The 22,482-nt window shown below is 39.1% G+C and overlaps 1 protein-coding gene across 1 annotated transcript in view; it reads right to left on the reverse strand.

The window, feature by feature from the left end:
• Positions 1-15,111: 15,111 nt before the first annotated feature.
• zcchc14 (zinc finger, CCHC domain containing 14) overlaps positions 15,112-22,482 on the reverse strand; it is a 47,001-nt gene continuing 39,630 nt past the window's right edge. Inside the window, exons 11-14 of the mRNA XM_075470716.1 lie at positions 20,626-20,723; positions 20,370-20,522; positions 18,140-19,291; positions 15,112-16,955 (exon numbers count right to left, since the gene is read on the reverse strand). Of these exons, the coding sequence (XP_075326831.1) occupies positions 16,900-16,955; positions 18,140-19,291; positions 20,370-20,522; positions 20,626-20,723 (1,459 nt within the window). The 3' untranslated portion in view covers positions 15,112-16,899. The remainder of the gene's footprint in view (positions 16,956-18,139; positions 19,292-20,369; positions 20,523-20,625; positions 20,724-22,482) is intronic.

Below are 22,482 nucleotides of genomic sequence, written 5' to 3' on the forward strand. Positions count from 1 at the left end.
GTATGAATACTTGTGTAAATGCGTGTATGAATACGTGTGTAAATCCGTGTACGAATACGTGTGTAAATGCGTGTTTGAATACGTGTGTAAATGCGTGTATGAATACGTGTGTAAATGCGTGTATGAATATGTGTGTAAATGCATGTATGAATATGTGTGTAAATGCGTGTATGAATACGTGTGTAAATGCGTGTATGAATATGTGTGTAAATGCGTGTATGAATACGTGTGTAAATGCGTGTATGAATACGTGTGTAAATCCGTGTACGAATACGTGTGTAAATGCGTGTTTGAATACGTGTGTAAATGCGTGTATGAATAAGTGTGTAAATGCGTGTATGAATACGTGTGTAAATGCGTGTATGAATATGTGTGTAAATGCGTGTATGAATATGTGTGTAAATGCGTGTTTGAATACGTGTGTAAATGCGTGTATGAATACGTGTGTAAATGCGTGTACGAATACGTGTGTAAATGCGTGTATGAATACGTGTGTAAATGCGTGTTTGAATACGTGTGTAAATGCGTGTATGAATATGTGTGTAAATGCGTGTTTGAATACGTGTGTAAATGCGTGTATGAATACGTGTGTAAATGCGTGTATGAATACGTGTGTAAATGCGTGTATGAATATGTGTGTAAATGCGTGTTTGAATACATGTGTAAATGCGTGTATGAATACGTGTGTAAATGCGTGTATGAATACGTGTGTAAATGCGTGTATGAATATGTGTGTAAACGCGTGTATGAATATGTGTGTAAACGCGTGTATGAATATGTGTGTAAACGCGTGTATGAATATGTGTGTAAATGTGTGTATGAATATGTGTGTAAATGCGTGTATGAATACGTGTGTAAATGCATGTATGAATATGTGTGTAAACGCGTGTATGAATATGTGTGTAAATGCGTGTATGAATACGTGTGTAAATGCGTGTATGAATACGTGTGTAAATGCGTGTATGAATACGTGTGTAAATGCGTGTATGAATATGTGTGTAAATGTGTGTAAATGCGTGTATGAATATGTGTGTAAATGCGTGTTTGAATACGTGTGTAAATGCGTGTATGAATACGTGTGTAAATGCGTGTATGAATATGTGTGTAAATGCGTGTTTGAATACGTGTGTAAATGCGTGTATGAATACGTGTGTAAATGCGTGTATGAATATGTGTGTAAATGCGTGTTTGAATACGTGTGTAAATGCGTGTACGAATATGTGTGTAAATACGTGTATGAATATGTGTGTAAATGTGTGTAAATGCGTGTATGAATATGTGTGTAAATGCGTGCATGAATATGTGTGTAAATGCGTGTATGAATATGTGTGTAAATGCGTGTATGAATATGTGTGTAAACGCGTGTATGAATATGTGTGTAAACGCGTGTATGAATATGTGTGTAAACGCGTGTATGAATACGTGTGTAAATGCGTGTATGAATATGTGTGTAAATGCGTGTATGAATATTTGTGTAAACGCGTGTATGAATACGTGTGTAAACGCGTGTATGAATATGTGTGTAAATGCGTGTATGAATATGTGTGTAAATGTGTGTAAATGCGTGTATGAATATGTGTGTAAATGCGTGTATGAATATGTGTGTAAATGCGTGTTTGAATACGTGTGTAAATGCGTGTATGAATATGTGTGTAAATGCGTGTATGAATATGTGTGTAAATGCGTGTTTGAATACGTGTGTAAATGCGTGTATGAATACGTGTGTAAATGCGTGTACGAATACGTGTGTAAATGCGTGTATGAATACGTGTGTAAATGCGTGTATGAATATGTGTGTAAATGCATGTACGAATATGTGTGTAAATGCATGTACGAATATGTGTGTAAATGCGTGTATGAATACGTGTGTAAATGCGTGTATGAATATGTGTGTAAATGCGTGTATGAATATGTGTGTAAATGCGTGTTTGAATACGTGTGTAAATCCGTGTACGAATACGTGTGTAAATGCGTGTTTGAATACGTGTGTAAATGCGTGTATGAATATGTGTGTAAATGCGTGTATGAATATGTGTGTAAATGCATGTACGAATATGTGTGTAAATGCATGTACGAATATGTGTGTAAATGCGTGTATGAATACGTGTGTAAATGCGTGTATGAATATGTGTGTAAATGCGTGTATGAATACTTGTGTAAATGCGTGTATGAATACGTGTGTAAATCCGTGTACGAATACGTGTGTAAATGCGTGTTTGAATACGTGTGTAAATGCGTGTATGAATACGTGTGTAAATGCGTGTATGAATATGTGTGTAAATGCATGTATGAATATGTGTGTAAATGCGTGTATGAATACGTGTGTAAATGCGTGTATGAATATGTGTGTAAATGCGTGTATGAATACGTGTGTAAATGCGTGTATGAATACGTGTGTAAATCCGTGTACGAATACGTGTGTAAATGCGTGTTTGAATACGTGTGTAAATGCGTGTATGAATACGTGTGTAAATGCGTGTATGAATACGTGTGTAAATGCGTGTATGAATATGTGTGTAAATGCGTGTATGAATATGTGTGTAAATGCGTGTTTGAATACGTGTGTAAATGCGTGTATGAATACGTGTGTAAATGCGTGTACGAATACGTGTGTAAATGCGTGTATGAATACGTGTGTAAATGCGTGTATGAATATGTGTGTAAATGCGTGTATGAATACGTGTGTAAATGCGTGTTTGAATACGTGTGTAAATGCGTGTATGAATATGTGTGTAAATGCGTGTTTGAATACGTGTGTAAATGCGTGTATGAATACGTGTGTAAATGCGTGTATGAATACGTGTGTAAATGCGTGTATGAATATGTGTGTAAATGCGTGTTTGAATACGTGTGTAAATGCGTGTATGAATACGTGTGTAAATGCGTGTATGAATATGTGTGTAAATGCGTGTATGAATATGTGTGTAAACGCGTGTATGAATATGTGTGTAAACGCGTGTATGAATATGTGTGTAAACGCGTGTATGAATATGTGTGTAAATGTGTGTATGAATATGTGTGTAAATGCGTGTATGAATACGTGTGTAAATGCATGTATGAATATGTGTGTAAACGCGTGTATGAATATGTGTGTAAATGCGTGTATGAATACGTGTGTAAATGCGTGTATGAATACGTGTGTAAATGCGTGTATGAATACGTGTGTAAATGCGTGTATGAATATGTGTGTAAATGTGTGTAAATGCGTGTATGAATATGTGTGTAAATGCGTGTATGAATACGTGTGTAAATGCGTGTATGAATATGTGTGTAAATGCGTGTATGAATACGTGTGTAAATGCGTGTATGAATACGTGTGTAAATCCGTGTACGAATACGTGTGTAAATGCGTGTTTGAATACGTGTGTAAATGCGTGTATGAATACGTGTGTAAATGCGTGTATGAATACGTGTGTAAATGCGTGTATGAATATGTGTGTAAATGCGTGTATGAATATGTGTGTAAATGCGTGTTTGAATACGTGTGTAAATGCGTGTATGAATACGTGTGTAAATGCGTGTACGAATACGTGTGTAAATGCGTGTATGAATACGTGTGTAAATGCGTGTATGAATATGTGTGTAAATGCGTGTATGAATACGTGTGTAAATGCGTGTTTGAATACGTGTGTAAATGCGTGTATGAATATGTGTGTAAATGCGTGTTTGAATACGTGTGTAAATGCGTGTATGAATACGTGTGTAAATGCGTGTATGAATACGTGTGTAAATGCGTGTATGAATATGTGTGTAAATGCGTGTTTGAATACGTGTGTAAATGCGTGTATGAATACGTGTGTAAATGCGTGTATGAATATGTGTGTAAATGCGTGTATGAATATGTGTGTAAACGCGTGTATGAATATGTGTGTAAACGCGTGTATGAATATGTGTGTAAACGCGTGTATGAATATGTGTGTAAATGTGTGTATGAATATGTGTGTAAATGCGTGTATGAATACGTGTGTAAATGCATGTATGAATATGTGTGTAAACGCGTGTATGAATATGTGTGTAAACGCGTGTATGAATATGTGCGTAAATGCGTGTATGAATACGTGTGTAAATGCGTGTATGAATACGTGTGTAAATGCGTGTATGAATACGTGTGTAAATGCGTGTATGAATATGTGTGTAAATGTGTGTAAATGCGTGTATGAATATGTGTGTAAATGCGTGTTTGAATACGTGTGTAAATGCGTGTATGAATACGTGTGTAAATGCGTGTATGAATATGTGTGTAAATGCGTGTTTGAATACGTGTGTAAATGCGTGTATGAATACGTGTGTAAATGCGTGTATGAATATGTGTGTAAATGCGTGTTTGAATACGTGTGTAAATGCGTGTACGAATATGTGTGTAAATACGTGTATGAATATGTGTGTAAATGTGTGTAAATGCGTGTATGAATATGTGTGTAAATGCGTGCATGAATATGTGTGTAAATGCGTGTATGAATATGTGTGTAAATGCGTGTATGAATATGTGTGTAAACGCGTGTATGAATATGTGTGTAAACGCATGTATGAATATGTGTGTAAATGCGTGTATGAATACGTGTGTAAATGCGTGTATGAATATGTGTGTAAATGCATGTATGAATATGTGTGTAAATGCGTGTATGAATACGTGTGTAAATGCGTGTATGAATACGTGTGTAAATCCGTGTACGAATACGTGTGTAAATGCGTGTTTGAATACGTGTGTAAATGCGTGTATGAATACGTGTGTAAATGCGTGTATGAATACGTGTGTAAATGCGTGTATGAATATGTGTGTAAATGCGTGTATGAATATGTGTGTAAATGCGTGTTTGAATACGTGTGTAAATGCGTGTATGAATACGTGTGTAAATGCGTGTACGAATACGTGTGTAAATGCGTGTATGAATACGTGTGTAAATGCGTGTATGAATATGTGTGTAAATGCGTGTATGAATACGTGTGTAAATGCGTGTTTGAATACGTGTGTAAATGCGTGTATGAATATGTGTGTAAATGCGTGTTTGAATACGTGTGTAAATGCGTGTATGAATACGTGTGTAAATGCGTGTATGAATACGTGTGTAAATGCGTGTATGAATATGTGTGTAAATGCGTGTTTGAATACGTGTGTAAATGCGTGTATGAATACGTGTGTAAATGCGTGTATGAATATGTGTGTAAATGCGTGTATGAATATGTGTGTAAACGCGTGTATGAATATGTGTGTAAACGCGTGTATGAATATGTGTGTAAACGCGTGTATGAATATGTGTGTAAATGTGTGTATGAATATGTGTGTAAATGCGTGTATGAATACGTGTGTAAATGCATGTATGAATATGTGTGTAAACGCGTGTATGAATATGTGTGTAAATGCGTGTATGAATACGTGTGTAAATGCGTGTATGAATACGTGTGTAAATGCGTGTATGAATACGTGTGTAAATGCGTGTATGAATATGTGTGTAAATGTGTGTAAATGCGTGTATGAATATGTGTGTAAATGCGTGTTTGAATACGTGTGTAAATGCGTGTATGAATACGTGTGTAAATGCGTGTATGAATATGTGTGTAAATGCGTGTTTGAATACGTGTGTAAATGCGTGTATGAATACGTGTGTAAATGCGTGTATGAATATGTGTGTAAATGCGTGTTTGAATACGTGTGTAAATGCGTGTACGAATATGTGTGTAAATACGTGTATGAATATGTGTGTAAATGTGTGTAAATGCGTGTATGAATATGTGTGTAAATGCGTGCATGAATATGTGTGTAAATGCGTGTATGAATATGTGTGTAAATGCGTGTATGAATATGTGTGTAAACGCGTGTATGAATATGTGTGTAAACGCGTGTATGAATATGTGTGTAAACGCGTGTATGAATACGTGTGTAAATGCGTGTATGAATATGTGTGTAAATGCGTGTATGAATATTTGTGTAAACGCGTGTATGAATACGTGTGTAAACGCGTGTATGAATATGTGTGTAAATGCGTGTATGAATATGTGTGTAAATGTGTGTAAATGCGTGTATGAATATGTGTGTAAATGCGTGTATGAATATGTGTGTAAATGCGTGTTTGAATACGTGTGTAAATGCGTGTATGAATATGTGTGTAAATGCGTGTATGAATATGTGTGTAAATGCGTGTTTGAATACGTGTGTAAATGCGTGTATGAATACGTGTGTAAATGCGTGTACGAATACGTGTGTAAATGCGTGTATGAATACGTGTGTAAATGCGTGTATGAATATGTGTGTAAATGCATGTACGAATATGTGTGTAAATGCATGTACGAATATGTGTGTAAATGCGTGTATGAATACGTGTGTAAATGCGTGTATGAATATGTGTGTAAATGCGTGTATGAATATGTGTGTAAATGCGTGTTTGAATACGTGTGTAAATCCGTGTACGAATACGTGTGTAAATGCGTGTTTGAATACGTGTGTAAATGCGTGTATGAATATGTGTGTAAATGCGTGTATGAATATGTGTGTAAATGCATGTACGAATATGTGTGTAAATGCATGTACGAATATGTGTGTAAATGCGTGTATGAATACGTGTGTAAATGCGTGTATGAATATGTGTGTAAATGCGTGTATGAATACTTGTGTAAATGCGTGTATGAATACGTGTGTAAATCCGTGTACGAATACGTGTGTAAATGCGTGTTTGAATACGTGTGTAAATGCGTGTATGAATACGTGTGTAAATGCGTGTATGAATATGTGTGTAAATGCATGTATGAATATGTGTGTAAATGCGTGTATGAATACGTGTGTAAATGCGTGTATGAATATGTGTGTAAATGCGTGTTTGAATACGTGTGTAAATGCGTGTATGAATACGTGTGTAAATGCGTGTATGAATACGTGTGTAAATGCGTGTATGAATATGTGTGTAAATGCGTGTTTGAATACGTGTGTAAATGCGTGTATGAATACGTGTGTAAATGCGTGTATGAATATGTGTGTAAATGCGTGTATGAATATGTGTGTAAACGCGTGTATGAATATGTGTGTAAACGCGTGTATGAATATGTGTGTAAACGCGTGTATGAATATGTGTGTAAATGTGTGTATGAATATGTGTGTAAATGCGTGTATGAATACGTGTGTAAATGCATGTATGAATATGTGTGTAAACGCGTGTATGAATATGTGTGTAAATGCGTGTATGAATACGTGTGTAAATGCGTGTATGAATACGTGTGTAAATGCGTGTATGAATACGTGTGTAAATGCGTGTATGAATATGTGTGTAAATGTGTGTAAATGCGTGTATGAATATGTGTGTAAATGCGTGTTTGAATACGTGTGTAAATGCGTGTATGAATACGTGTGTAAATGCGTGTATGAATATGTGTGTAAATGCGTGTTTGAATACGTGTGTAAATGCGTGTATGAATACGTGTGTAAATGCGTGTATGAATATGTGTGTAAATGCGTGTTTGAATACGTGTGTAAATGCGTGTACGAATATGTGTGTAAATACGTGTATGAATATGTGTGTAAATGTGTGTAAATGCGTGTATGAATATGTGTGTAAATGCGTGCATGAATATGTGTGTAAATGCGTGTATGAATATGTGTGTAAATGCGTGTATGAATATGTGTGTAAACGCGTGTATGAATATGTGTGTAAACGCGTGTATGAATATGTGTGTAAATGCGTGTATGAATACGTGTGTAAATGCGTGTATGAATATGTGTGTAAATGCATGTATGAATATGTGTGTAAATGCGTGTATGAATACGTGTGTAAATGCGTGTATGAATACGTGTGTAAATCCGTGTACGAATACGTGTGTAAATGCGTGTTTGAATACGTGTGTAAATGCGTGTATGAATACGTGTGTAAATGCGTGTATGAATACGTGTGTAAATGCGTGTATGAATATGTGTGTAAATGCGTGTATGAATATGTGTGTAAATGCGTGTTTGAATACGTGTGTAAATGCGTGTATGAATACGTGTGTAAATGCGTGTACGAATACGTGTGTAAATGCGTGTATGAATACGTGTGTAAATGCGTGTATGAATATGTGTGTAAATGCGTGTATGAATACGTGTGTAAATGCGTGTTTGAATACGTGTGTAAATGCGTGTATGAATATGTGTGTAAATGCGTGTTTGAATACGTGTGTAAATGCGTGTATGAATACGTGTGTAAATGCGTGTATGAATACGTGTGTAAATGCGTGTATGAATATGTGTGTAAATGCGTGTTTGAATACGTGTGTAAATGCGTGTATGAATACGTGTGTAAATGCGTGTATGAATATGTGTGTAAATGCGTGTATGAATATGTGTGTAAACGCGTGTATGAATATGTGTGTAAACGCGTGTATGAATATGTGTGTAAACGCGTGTATGAATATGTGTGTAAATGTGTGTATGAATATGTGTGTAAATGCGTGTATGAATACGTGTGTAAATGCATGTATGAATATGTGTGTAAACGCGTGTATGAATATGTGTGTAAATGCGTGTATGAATACGTGTGTAAATGCGTGTATGAATACGTGTGTAAATGCGTGTATGAATACGTGTGTAAATGCGTGTATGAATATGTGTGTAAATGTGTGTAAATGCGTGTATGAATATGTGTGTAAATGCGTGTTTGAATACGTGTGTAAATGCGTGTATGAATACGTGTGTAAATGCGTGTATGAATATGTGTGTAAATGCGTGTTTGAATACGTGTGTAAATGCGTGTATGAATACGTGTGTAAATGCGTGTATGAATATGTGTGTAAATGCGTGTTTGAATACGTGTGTAAATGCGTGTACGAATATGTGTGTAAATACGTGTATGAATATGTGTGTAAATGTGTGTAAATGCGTGTATGAATATGTGTGTAAATGCGTGCATGAATATGTGTGTAAATGCGTGTATGAATATGTGTGTAAATGCGTGTATGAATATGTGTGTAAACGCGTGTATGAATATGTGTGTAAACGCGTGTATGAATATGTGTGTAAACGCGTGTATGAATACGTGTGTAAATGCGTGTATGAATATGTGTGTAAATGCGTGTATGAATATTTGTGTAAACGCGTGTATGAATACGTGTGTAAACGCGTGTATGAATATGTGTGTAAATGCGTGTATGAATATGTGTGTAAATGTGTGTAAATGCGTGTATGAATATGTGTGTAAATGCGTGTATGAATATGTGTGTAAATGCGTGTTTGAATACGTGTGTAAATGCGTGTATGAATATGTGTGTAAATGCGTGTATGAATATGTGTGTAAATGCGTGTTTGAATACGTGTGTAAATGCGTGTATGAATACGTGTGTAAATGCGTGTACGAATACGTGTGTAAATGCGTGTATGAATACGTGTGTAAATGCGTGTATGAATATGTGTGTAAATGCATGTACGAATATGTGTGTAAATGCATGTACGAATATGTGTGTAAATGCGTGTATGAATACGTGTGTAAATGCGTGTATGAATATGTGTGTAAATGCGTGTATGAATATGTGTGTAAATGCGTGTTTGAATACGTGTGTAAATCCGTGTACGAATACGTGTGTAAATGCGTGTTTGAATACGTGTGTAAATGCGTGTATGAATATGTGTGTAAATGCGTGTATGAATATGTGTGTAAATGCATGTACGAATATGTGTGTAAATGCATGTACGAATATGTGTGTAAATGCGTGTATGAATACGTGTGTAAATGCGTGTATGAATATGTGTGTAAATGCGTGTATGAATACTTGTGTAAATGCGTGTATGAATACGTGTGTAAATCCGTGTACGAATACGTGTGTAAATGCGTGTTTGAATACGTGTGTAAATGCGTGTATGAATACGTGTGTAAATGCGTGTATGAATATGTGTGTAAATGCATGTATGAATATGTGTGTAAATGCGTGTATGAATACGTGTGTAAATGCGTGTATGAATATGTGTGTAAATGCGTGTATGAATACGTGTGTAAATGCGTGTATGAATACGTGTGTAAATCCGTGTACGAATACGTGTGTAAATGCGTGTTTGAATACGTGTGTAAATGCGTGTATGAATACGTGTGTAAATGCGTGTATGAATACGTGTGTAAATGCGTGTATGAATATGTGTGTAAATGCGTGTATGAATATGTGTGTAAATGCGTGTTTGAATACGTGTGTAAATGCGTGTATGAATACGTGTGTAAATGCGTGTACGAATACGTGTGTAAATGCGTGTATGAATACGTGTGTAAATGCGTGTATGAATATGTGTGTAAATGCGTGTATGAATACGTGTGTAAATGCGTGTTTGAATACGTGTGTAAATGCGTGTATGAATATGTGTGTAAATGCGTGTTTGAATACGTGTGTAAATGCGTGTATGAATACGTGTGTAAATGCGTGTATGAATACGTGTGTAAATGCGTGTATGAATATGTGTGTAAATGCGTGTTTGAATACGTGTGTAAATGCGTGTATGAATACGTGTGTAAATGCGTGTATGAATATGTGTGTAAACGCGTGTATGAATATGTGTGTAAACGCGTGTATGAATATGTGTGTAAATGTGTGTATGAATATGTGTGTAAATGCGTGTATGAATACGTGTGTAAATGCATGTATGAATATGTGTGTAAACGCGTGTATGAATATGTGTGTAAATGCGTGTATGAATACGTGTGTAAATGCGTGTATGAATACGTGTGTAAATGCGTGTATGAATACGTGTGTAAATGCGTGTATGAATATGTGTGTAAATGTGTGTAAATGCGTGTATGAATACGTGTGTAAATGCGTGTATGAATACGTGTGTAAATGCGTGTATGAATATGTGTGTAAATGCGTGTTTGAATACGTGTGTAAATGCGTGTACGAATATGTGTGTAAATACGTGTATGAATATGTGTGTAAATGTGTGTAAATGCGTGTATGAATATGTGTGTAAATGCGTGCATGAATATGTGTGTAAATGCGTGTATGAATATGTGTGTAAATGCGTGTATGAATATGTGTGTAAACGCGTGTATGAATATGTGTGTAAACGCGTGTATGAATATGTGTGTAAACGCGTGTATGAATACGTGTGTAAATGCGTGTATGAATATGTGTGTAAATGCGTGTATGAATATTTGTGTAAACGCGTGTATGAATACGTGTGTAAACGCGTGTATGAATATGTGTGTAAATGCGTGTATGAATATGTGTGTAAATGTGTGTAAATGCGTGTATGAATATGTGTGTAAATGCGTGTTTGAATACGTGTGTAAATGCGTGTATGAATACGTGTGTAAATGCGTGTATGAATATGTGTGTAAATGCGTGTTTGAATACGTGTGTAAATGCGTGTATGAATACGTGTGTAAATGCGTGTATGAATATGTGTGTAAATGCGTGTTTGAATACGTGTGTAAATGCGTGTACGAATATGTGTGTAAATACGTGTATGAATATGTGTGTAAATGTGTGTAAATGCGTGTATGAATATGTGTGTAAATGCGTGCATGAATATGTGTGTAAATGCGTGTATGAATATGTGTGTAAATGCGTGTATGAATATGTGTGTAAACGCGTGTATGAATATGTGTGTAAACGCGTGTATGAATATGTGTGTAAACGCGTGTATGAATACGTGTGTAAATGCGTGTATGAATATGTGTGTAAATGCGTGTATGAATATTTGTGTAAACGCGTGTATGAATACGTGTGTAAACGCGTGTATGAATATGTGTGTAAATGCGTGTATGAATATGTGTGTAAATGCGTGTATGAATATGTGTGTAAACGCGTGTATGAATACGTGTGTAAATGCGTGTATGAATATGTGTGTAAATGCGTGTATGAATATGTGTGTAAACGCGTGTATGAATACGTGTGTAAATGCATGTATGATTACGTATGTAAACGCGTGTATGAATACGTGTGTAAATGCGTGTAGGAATACGAGTGTAAATGCATGTATGATTACGTATGTAAACGCGTGTATGAATACGTGTGTAAACGCGTGTATGAATATGTGTGTAAATGCGTGTATGAATATGTGTGTAAACGCGTGTATGAATACGTGTGTAAATGCATGTATGATTACGTGTGTAAACGCGTGTATGAATACATGTGTAAATGCGTGTAGGAATACGAGTGTAAATGCATGTATGAATATGTGTGTAAATACGTGTATGAATACGTGTGTAAATGCGTGTACGAATATGTGTGTAAATGCATGTATGAATATGTGTGTAAATGCGTGTATGAATACGTGTGTAAATGCGTGTATGAATACGTGTGTAAATCCGTGTACGAATACGTGTGTAAATGCGTGTTTGAATACGTGTGTAAATGCGTGTATGAATACGTGTGTAAATGCGTGTTTGAATACGTGTGTAAATGCGTGTATGAATATGTGTGTAAATACGTGTATGAATACGTGTGTATATGCGTGTACGAATATGTGTGTAAATGCATGTATGAATATGTGTGTAAATGCATGTACGAATATGTGTGTAAATGCATGTACGAATATGTGTGTAAATGCATGTATGAATATGTGTGTAAATGCATGTATGAATATGTGTGTAAATGCGTGTATGAATACGTGTGTAAATGCGTGTATGAATATGTGTGTAAATGCGTGTATGAATACGTGTGTAAATGCGTGTATGAATACGTGTGTAAATCCGTGTACGAATACGTGTGTAAATGCGTGTTTGAATACGTGTGTAAATGCGTGTATGAATACGTGTGTAAATGCGTGTTTGAATACGTGTGTAAATGCGTGTATGAATACGTGTGTAAATGCGTGTATGAATATGTGTGTAAATGCGTGTATGAATATGTGTGTAAATGCGTGTTTGAATACGTGTGTAAATGCGTGTATGAATACGTGTGTAAATGCGTGTACGAATACGTGTGTAAATGCGTGTATGAATACGTGTGTAAATGCGTGTATGAATATGTGTGTAAATGCGTGTATGAATACGTGTGTAAATGCGTGTTTGAATACGTGTGTAAATGCGTGTATGAATATGTGTGTAAATGCGTGTTTGAATACGTGTGTAAATGCGTGTATGAATACGTGTGTAAATGCGTGTATGAATACGTGTGTAAATGCGTGTATGAATATGTGTGTAAATGCGTGTTTGAATACGTGTGTAAATGCGTGTATGAATACGTGTGTAAATGCGTGTATGAATATGTGTGTAAATGCGTGTATGAATATGTGTGTAAACGCGTGTATGAATATGTGTGTAAACGCGTGTATGAATATGTGTGTAAACGCGTGTATGAATATGTGTGTAAATGTGTGTATGAATATGTGTGTAAATGCGTGTATGAATACGTGTGTAAATGCATGTATGAATATGTGTGTAAACGCGTGTATGAATATGTGTGTAAATGCGTGTATGAATACGTGTGTAAATGCGTGTATGAATACGTGTGTAAATGCGTGTATGAATACGTGTGTAAATGCGTGTATGAATATGTGTGTAAATGTGTGTAAATGCGTGTATGAATATGTGTGTAAATGCGTGTTTGAATACGTGTGTAAATGCGTGTATGAATACGTGTGTAAATGCGTGTATGAATATGTGTGTAAATGCGTGTTTGAATACGTGTGTAAATGCGTGTATGAATACGTGTGTAAATGCGTGTACGAATATGTGTGTAAATACGTGTATGAATATGTGTGTAAATGTGTGTAAATGCGTGTATGAATATGTGTGTAAATGCGTGTATGAATATGTGTGTAAATGCGTGTTTGAATACGTGTGTAAATGCGTGTATGAATATGTGTGTAAATGCGTGTATGAATACGTGTGTAAATGCGTGTATGAATACGTGTGTAAATGCGTGTATGAATATGTGTGTAAATGCGTGTTTGAATACGTGTGTAAATGCGTGTACGAATATGTGTGTAAATACGTGTATGAATATGTGTGTAAATGTGTGTAAATGCGTGTATGAATATGTGTGTAAATACGTGTATGAATATGTGTGTAAATGTGTGTAAATGCGTGTATGAATACGTGTGTAAATGCGTGTATGAATACGTGTGTAAATGCGTGTTTGAATACGTGTGTAAATGCGTGTACGAATATGTGTGTAAATACGTGTACGAATATGTGTGTAAATGCGTGCATGAATATGTGTGTAAATGCGTGTATGAATATGTGTGTAAACGCGTGTATGAATATGTGTGTAAACGCGTGTATGAATATGTGTGTAAACGCGTGTATGAATATGTGTGTAAATGCGTGCATGAATATGTGTGTAAATGCGTGTATGAATATGTGTGTAAACGCGTGTATGAATATGTGTGTAAACGCGTGTATGAATATGTGTGTAAACGCGTGTATGAATACGTGTGTAAACGCGTGTATGAATATGTGTGTAAATGCGTGTATGAATATTTGTGTAAAAGCGTGTATGAATACGTGTGTAAACGCGTGTATGAATATGTGTGTAAATGCGTGTATGAATATGTGTGTAAATGCGTGTATGAATATGTGTGTAAACGCGTGTATGAATACGTGTGTAAATGCGTGTATGATTACGTATGTAAACGCGTGTATGAATACGTGTGTAAATGCGTGTATGAATACGTGTGTAAATGCGTGTATGAATATGTGTGTAAATGCGTGTTTGAATACGTGTGTAAATGCGTGTATGAATGCGTGTATGAATACGTGTGTAAATGCGTGTTTGAATACGTGTGTAAATGCGTGTATGAATGCGTGTATGAATACGTGTGTAAATGCGTGTATGAATACGTGTGTAAATGCGTGCATGAATATGTGTGTAAATGCGTGTATGAATACGTGTGTAAATGTGTGTATGAATACGTGTGTAAATGCGTGTTTGAATATGTGTGTAAATGCGTGTATGAATATCTAAGGTGGCCCTACTTATTTTGTTCATATTGTAATCAGCTGATCATCATCAGCTGTTATCATGTCAACATCTGTCTCAACTGCCACATCTGGAGCACTTAGAAGAGCAGTCAAGGCTCCGCTTTGCATAAAATAAATTCTGACAATAAAACCCTTAATGCCCTTTGACCTAATAAATAAATAAATAAACAAACAAACAAACAAACAAACACACGGACCATTTAATGAAAAAAAAAAAAAAACTTTTATTCAAACATTTTTTTCCCTCAAACGTCAGATAAAACAAAGTTTTAAAACACAATAAGCGATATAAAATCTGACAACAAACTGGGTAATTATAAACTTTGTTCAAACATTCGCACAAAAATACTGGGAAGAAGCCCAAAAGAAAGATGCTGGAGTACGACTTTACCGAGCTCTGCTGCAAAGAATAAAAAAAACGAGATTTCTTTAACATTCAGATCAACATCTGGGAGTTGTAGACGCATCGTGTATTACAAAAGCACATTTCTGGCTTATTTCAAACTACACACAGAAGTTCTTAAACATACTTTAAGTGGATTATTTAAATAAACATCCCTCATCGCCACGCCGTGCCCTCCAGGGGTACAGATAGAGTTTCACCTGAAGGATCGTCTGTCCTTGTGTCTGCACTGATCTGGGTCCCGCCCAGAAACGCCTCCCGTTTACTTTCTTTAACAACGATTCTCATGTTTCTTCTGCATAAAAACTGCACATTAAATACTAAAAGAAAGGGCAGCTCTGTCTCAGCCGGAGTGGAAACGACTCCTACTTAAACCAAAAATAGGATTAATTATTATTATAATAACAAAACAACTGAAACTGAACTCGGAGAAAATTGGCACTTTGAAATGTTTAATCATCCCGATGTAAACGTCTTTTTGAACTAACACCGCAGTCCTTGCCTGGCATCGGTGAAAACTTTTCTCAAATGTGATGCCGTTTAGCTCAGAGGTAGAAAGGCTGCAGCCCGCAGACCGTGTTATAAAGGAAGAGAACGCCTTCCAACGGGAAAAAAATGCACAGAAATCACAGGAAATGGCAGCGCCTGCTCACAGACTGCAACATGGCAGCACTCATTTCCACATGTGACGTCCTCCATCTTTGCACGCCACAGCCTGCGGTTCAGCTCCAGAAGATGGCTGCTGCAGCTTTCCTTTACACTCCCAGTTACTGAGAAGGATTTACAGTTTGCGGGAGCATCCCAGCAGTGTCTATTTGCTGAATTTGTTTACCTAAATGTGGCACAGAAACTCAGCTTTAATCTGTGCAGAGGAGATCACGCAGTGGCTGAAATCAGAGCTGATGCTGATGCTGGAGGAAGAGCTGATTGTTCTACTGAACAGCCTGAGTTTGAGAATGAGACATGATGGGAAAGATGGAAGTTTTATGGATATATTTAGCATAAAGTTTGGAGTTTCCTGATGTTTTTTTTTTTTTTTTTTTACACACCTGAAGAGTTTTATTCAAACTTAAAAGTCACTGCATCTAGAAAAAAAAAAAAGTTGAAATGTCCCGTTAGTTTTGATTGACACGGGAAAGCCCCAAAACAGAGAGTCTCTCGACATTAGTAGTGGTCGGTTTGTTTGGCTGTGGAACAGAAGGACGACGCCGACCTTCAGCACATCTGTCAGAATAAGTGCAGGATCTGCATCCAACAAGTGGAAAATGCTTCAAACTTGCCACCCAGGAGGGCATTTGCACATGGAAACTCTTTGCCTTTTGGTTTGTGAGCCATGCAGAACTATAAAGAACTATAAACACTCCGCTGTTTGGTTGGGAAGGTGGTTCTGAAACTGTTGGTAACAGGACTGCAGAGTTTAAAAGGATCCAGGGCTTCTCCCGTGTTTGCTTTGTTAAAAACATCACGGAGGACAGAAGACGTCCCGCTTTGAAAACAACAGTCTTTGAACAGACTGGCTGTGCTTCGCTGCTCCGTCTGTCCTCTTTTCTCTTCTTCGCCGGCGTCAGCAGCAACATGAGGTACAGTTGTGTTCGGGTGCGACAGCTCAGACGCTGCTGCTGCTGCTGATTAATCCCCTGAGTCCTTACTGTCAGAGTGAGGAGTGTATTTCAGCCGAAACGTCCCTGAGAAACAGCAGAGAAACAGATGTTATTCAGGTGGGCTGCAAACAACCCAAAAGGGTTAATATCAAAGAATTATAAAAGGAAATCAACTATAAACTAGGGCTGGGCAACGATTAAAAATGTTTAATCTAATTAATCACATGATTTCCCTGATTAATCACGATTAATCGCATTTGTACGCAGAATCCAAAAATGAATCCAAAAGTAGTGTATAGCTTTTAGCATTTAGCTTTATTTTAAATGTGCTGCCATATGAATGAAAGTGCCATAACATTTGTTGTGCAAACACACTTTTAACATCAGCATCTTTCTGTAGTTTTTATGTAGAAGCCTCGCTCCACTGTCTGTTTCCTTGAATGACTTGCTGCTATCAGTTGTGTGTTTTGCCTTTAAGTGATATTTTAGACTGGAACTACTACGCTGAGAAGACAATTCAACTTGGCAGTGTTTACAGATGACTTTGGTTCTGTCGACTCCGCCGTCTGGAAGAACTTTAACATGAAAATGGCCGAGTAAAAGTTCCGTACCCTTCTCCATGTTTGGTGGATCCGCCGATTACTTTCTTTTCCTGTTCCACAGCAGACAGCAGCAGACTTTTACAAAATAAAAGCCTGTGAGCAACAGACTTTTACAAAATAAAAGCCTGTGAGCGACAGACTTTTACAAAATAAAAGCCTGTGAGCGACAGACTTTTACAAAATAAAAGCCTGCGAGCGACAGACTTTTACAAAATAAAAGCCTGCGAGCGACAGACTTTTACAAAATAAAAGCCTGCGAGCGACAGACTTTTACAAAATAAAAGCCTGCGAGCAACAGACTTTTACAAAATAAAAGCCTGTGAGCAACAGACTTTTACAAAAATAAAAGCCTGTGAGCAACAGACTTTTACAAAAATAAAAGCCTGTGAGCAACAGACTTTTACAATAACACTAAAAAAAAATTTAAAAGAGCGTTAATGCGTGATAAAATATTTAATGAGTTAAAGCGATAATAACGAGTTAACTCGCCCAGCCCTACTATAAACATGATTATGTGTGGAAATCAATAAAAAAACTCTCCGTATCTCTGGAGTAGAGCATCATTTAAAGACCTAATTCTATTATTTTTTTGTGAATCTATCTGAAAGAGAAGTTTCAGCGGCTGAAGCATCATTGATTCTTTTAAATCTGGCGTCCTCCACTCACCCTGCTGCGTTGAATCCATCGGTGGCTGTTTGCAGTCCTCCGCTCTGTGTCCACTGGCACCGCAGTTGTAACACGACGCATTCCCTGCGGCCCGCTTCTGGCCTCCGTTTCCCATGATGCCGTGTGGCTGGTAGAAGCCGAAGCCCTGCTGCTGGTCCGGAGCTGCGGGGCTTTGGCGGTACAGAGGCGGCGGGACCATCATCGGGTAGGAGAAGGGGGCGGCCCCGGCCCCGGCAGCGCTGGACGAGGCAATGAGGGGGCTGAGATGGAGCAGAGGACCCAGGGTGAAGAGGGAGGGCCCGGCCGAGAACGGCTGCAGGTAGCCGGCGGCAGCGTATCCGGGCAACGCCCCGTAGGCGCCGCAGTTCCCCCGGCAACCACAAGAGCTGCAAACACACACGGACGGGCTGTGACCTGAACTCTGATCCAAAGAGGAGGCGGAGGACGGGGACGAGGACGAGGAGGGGCTGGAGGGAGGCGGGGCCGGGTAGTAAGTGTTGCCGGGGACCGCGGCCACGGGAACGGAGGCGGCCGTTGCCATAGAAACGTAGCTGGAGTTGGACTTTGAGGAGGTGCAGGAGGACGAAGAAGACGAGGTGGGAGGGTAGGAGTAGTATCCGGATGGAGAGGGAGACGAAGAAGAGGAGAGGTGGAAGAGGAGGGGCGGGTGGGAGACGTGGTGGAGGCTGTTGGAGGTGGAGGTCAGAGCAGAACTGGTCTCCACCATCAGACCCACGGCACGGCACGGCGAGTCCTGAAGCCCCGACGGGCCGTCCACGGCCAGCCCAGAGAACAGGTTCTCCAGCCTCACCCCCGAACCGAAGCCCGCTCCGCCTGCAGGGAGACCCCCGCCCGGCGGCTTCGTCCTGTCCTCCGTGCACAGCGGGGACGGCCTGGGCTGGCGAGGGGCGGTGAGGATGCGTGCCGGGTTGGACATCAGCAGCGACTGGGGGTAACTGGCCTGCGGGTAGGGGGTCTGCGGGGGGCCGAAGGGGTGGTGGGAGGAGCAGGACGGGGGCAGAGGTGGAGCCGGATCGGTCTGGACGGGGAGGACCTGGGCTGTGGGACGACCTGCGGGGCAGCTGGAGCTCAGGATGAAGAGGCAGGACCGGTCTGTCTCTGAGACACCTGCAGCATCGGGACCCGGGACCCCTGAAACAGGATGGCTGTGAAGGTAAATGTCACCTGGAGGAATCCCAACTTAAAGGGACAGTTCGCCTTTTTTGACATATCAGCAACATCATTTATGAACATCTTCTTACCCCCTGCTGCGTCCTGGGAGCAGAGTTCCAGCCTCGTTTTGGCCTAAGTTTTCCCTTTTTTGTAATTCCACAAACAGAATAAAGGTTTCACAAACCTCAAACTGTGTTTTAAAGAGTCTTTAGCCTTTATGGGATACTGTTGTCCACATTTAATTTACATAAATTCAGTCTGGACCTTTTTTAAGGTGGTATAGAAAAAGAAAAAGCACCAAAATGTAATATTTTTACATTTTAAAGGGCTGGTTCGCCTCTTTTGAGCCGAGTTCCAGCCTCGTTTTGGTGTTGATGAAGGTAGTCCGGCTAGTTGGCTGGGGTTTAAAAAATAAAGCGTTTTGCTTCGTTTTGCTGAGCTGAGGTCTGACTTTTTCCTGGAGAACCATTTTGTGATGCAAATGTATTACTCTTTTGAACGCAGATTGTTTTGAGAAGCAAAACGCTTTATTTTTTAATCCCCAGCCAACTAGCCGGACTACCTTCATCAACACCAAAACGAGGCTGGAACTCTGCTCACAGGACGCAGCAGGGGGTAAGAAGATGTTCAGAAATGATGCTGCTGATATGGGATGTCATACAGCTTCATGTCAAAAGAGACGAACTGTCCCTTTAAAACAGGACAATGATGTTTTCTTATCTCCATCACCTAATTCACAGCTTTGCATTCACAATCTGATGCGACAGATTTTACTGACCTCTAGTGGAGAAGATGTAGATTGCGACTGAATAAATTCACCTAAATTTACCATCAAAGGGTTTAAAATCGTCATCTTTCATGATAAAATAGAGGAAATCTTAAATTTTAATATATTTTCTGTGGACTGTATCTTTGTGGGAATAAATTGATTTTAAAAGATTAACCCATTTAGGCCGTTAAGTGATTAATAAAATAATAATCCGTCACTAAAACTGTAGAACCGCTGCACCCATCGGGCCTCTTTCCTTCACTCCTTAAGTTGTGTGAGGAAACTTACGTCTGTGAGCGTCTCTGGTCCTGTCGAAGGCGGAGTCGCAGCAGTGTGGCGTCCGAGGGGAGCAGGAAGAGCTGGAGTAGCCCGAGGACGAGCTGCTGTCCGTGCATGCCGGGTGGTGGTGCAGCACGCCGTCCACATCCACGCGCAGCTCTCCTGCAGAACATTTCAAGGCTTTCAAAGAGTTCCACCAAGCTAAATATCATCCAAAGCCGGGTCCTGATGATTCTCACATCCACACAACAGCTGGTTTAGTTACCTGCAGAGGAGCCGGAGTGAGCTAAGGGTCCCATGTGACTGGAGGGCGTCACCCTGGCGATCCCACCACAGGGCCGCTTCTCCATCTTCATTTCCCTGCTGGGGACAGACGTCAGGAAAAACTTCGTGATTTTATTGTATTAATTTGATCTTTTTACAAAACTGAGGGAATCTCAAACCTTCTTCCAAGCAGCCAGACTTTCTTTAATCTTTTAAAGTGTCGTGACAGAAAACAGGATTTCTGCAGCAACAAGGTGATTCCCAAAGAGCTGTCAGCTGAAAACTTGGCATATCTCAGCATGGTGTGCAGTGTGTCCTTAAAACATTTGAGGAAACTGAACAAGTGGAGGACAAAAGAAGAAGTGTCAGGCCTAAAGAACTATCTACAGCAGATGAACAGGATCTGAAAGTGATGTCCTTAAGAAAGAGGAAAACATCCAGCAAAGACCTGACACAGGAGCTGAGAGATGCATCTGGACCTTCAGCTGATCCATCTGCTGTTGGCCCAAGCCTCATCAGAAATGGGCTCCATGGAAGGGTGGCTGTCAGGAAGCCGTTCTTAAGGAAGGGAAACAGGGAGAAAAGGCTGAGCTGTGCCAAAGGACACAAGAAGTGGGCTGAAAATCAGTGGCAGCAGGTCTGATGGAGGGATGAATCCTCCCCAGAGCCCGGAGCTCAACATTACTGAAGCAGTGTGGGATCATGTTGGCAGAGAACGCAACAAAAGGCAGCCCACATCCAAAGAAGAGCTTTGGGATGTCCTTCAAGAAGCCTGGAGAACTATTCCTGAAGACTCCTTAAAGAAAGGACAGAAAGCTCGTCTGAGAGGGTTCAGGCTGTGCTGGAGGAGAAAGCAGCTCAGAGCAGATATTCACTTTAAAGCTGCTCAGAACTGAACTAACTCTGGTTCTGACTCAGATTCTGGGTTTATGTTCATGTTGGAACATGTTTCAGTGAATCTCTGCAGCTGTTACCATGGAAACATCTGCAGATATTCACTTTAAAGCTGCTCAGAACTGAACTAACTCTGGTTTTAACCTCAGATTCTGGGTTTATGTTCATGTTGGAACATGTTTCAGTGAATCTCTGCAGCTGGAATTGAACTGAAAATCAGAAACAGGTCTCATAGGAAAAGTTTTTGTCTTCAATCTAAGCAAAAAAACATTTGATTTGCTTTAATAAAGTGGATAAATGTTGATGTTTTTGACTGTAGAAGCTCAGGCCCCGCCCCCTCCCTCTCTGCTGTGCTTCAGCTCTGCCAAAGCAGGCTGCTAGTAACCATGACAACTGAGTGATTGACAGCATAAAAGACTCCTGGAGAATGAAAGGAGCTCAGAGCAGATATTCACTTTAAAGCTGCGCAGAACTGAACTAACTCTGGTTCTGCCTCAGATTCTGGGTTTATATCCATGTTTGAACATGTTTCTTGTCAGCATATAAAGAAAATACGAGTGTCTCTAGAAGTTTTTTTTTTTTTTTTTTTTTTTCACAGGACTGTATCATAAACAGAAATATCAGCAGATGGTGGATTTAGGATCGACCAAAAAGCTCTTCTGTGTCCACCTGAGGGAGACATTGTCCTCTCAACACAAACAAACTTCTTCTATTCAAACACATCTGTTGCTATGGAAAACCGCTGCAGGAACTTTCCACGTTTAACACACACACACACACAAGTTCTCACCTGCCTAATGGAAACCTGTTGATACTGGGAATGGAAAACAATCAAAAGATAATAAGAGTCACAGCAGGTGTGTGTGTGTGTGTTTAAAATGAGAGCATGTCGACACACATCTGTTTTTTTTCCTTTTTCCACACGAGTTTCTGTCGGTTAAGTACATCTTATCTCTGCCACCCA

This window comes from Odontesthes bonariensis, chromosome 7, assembly GCF_027942865.1.
Source record: "Odontesthes bonariensis isolate fOdoBon6 chromosome 7, fOdoBon6.hap1, whole genome shotgun sequence".
Taxonomy (NCBI): domain Eukaryota; kingdom Metazoa; phylum Chordata; class Actinopteri; order Atheriniformes; family Atherinopsidae; genus Odontesthes; species Odontesthes bonariensis.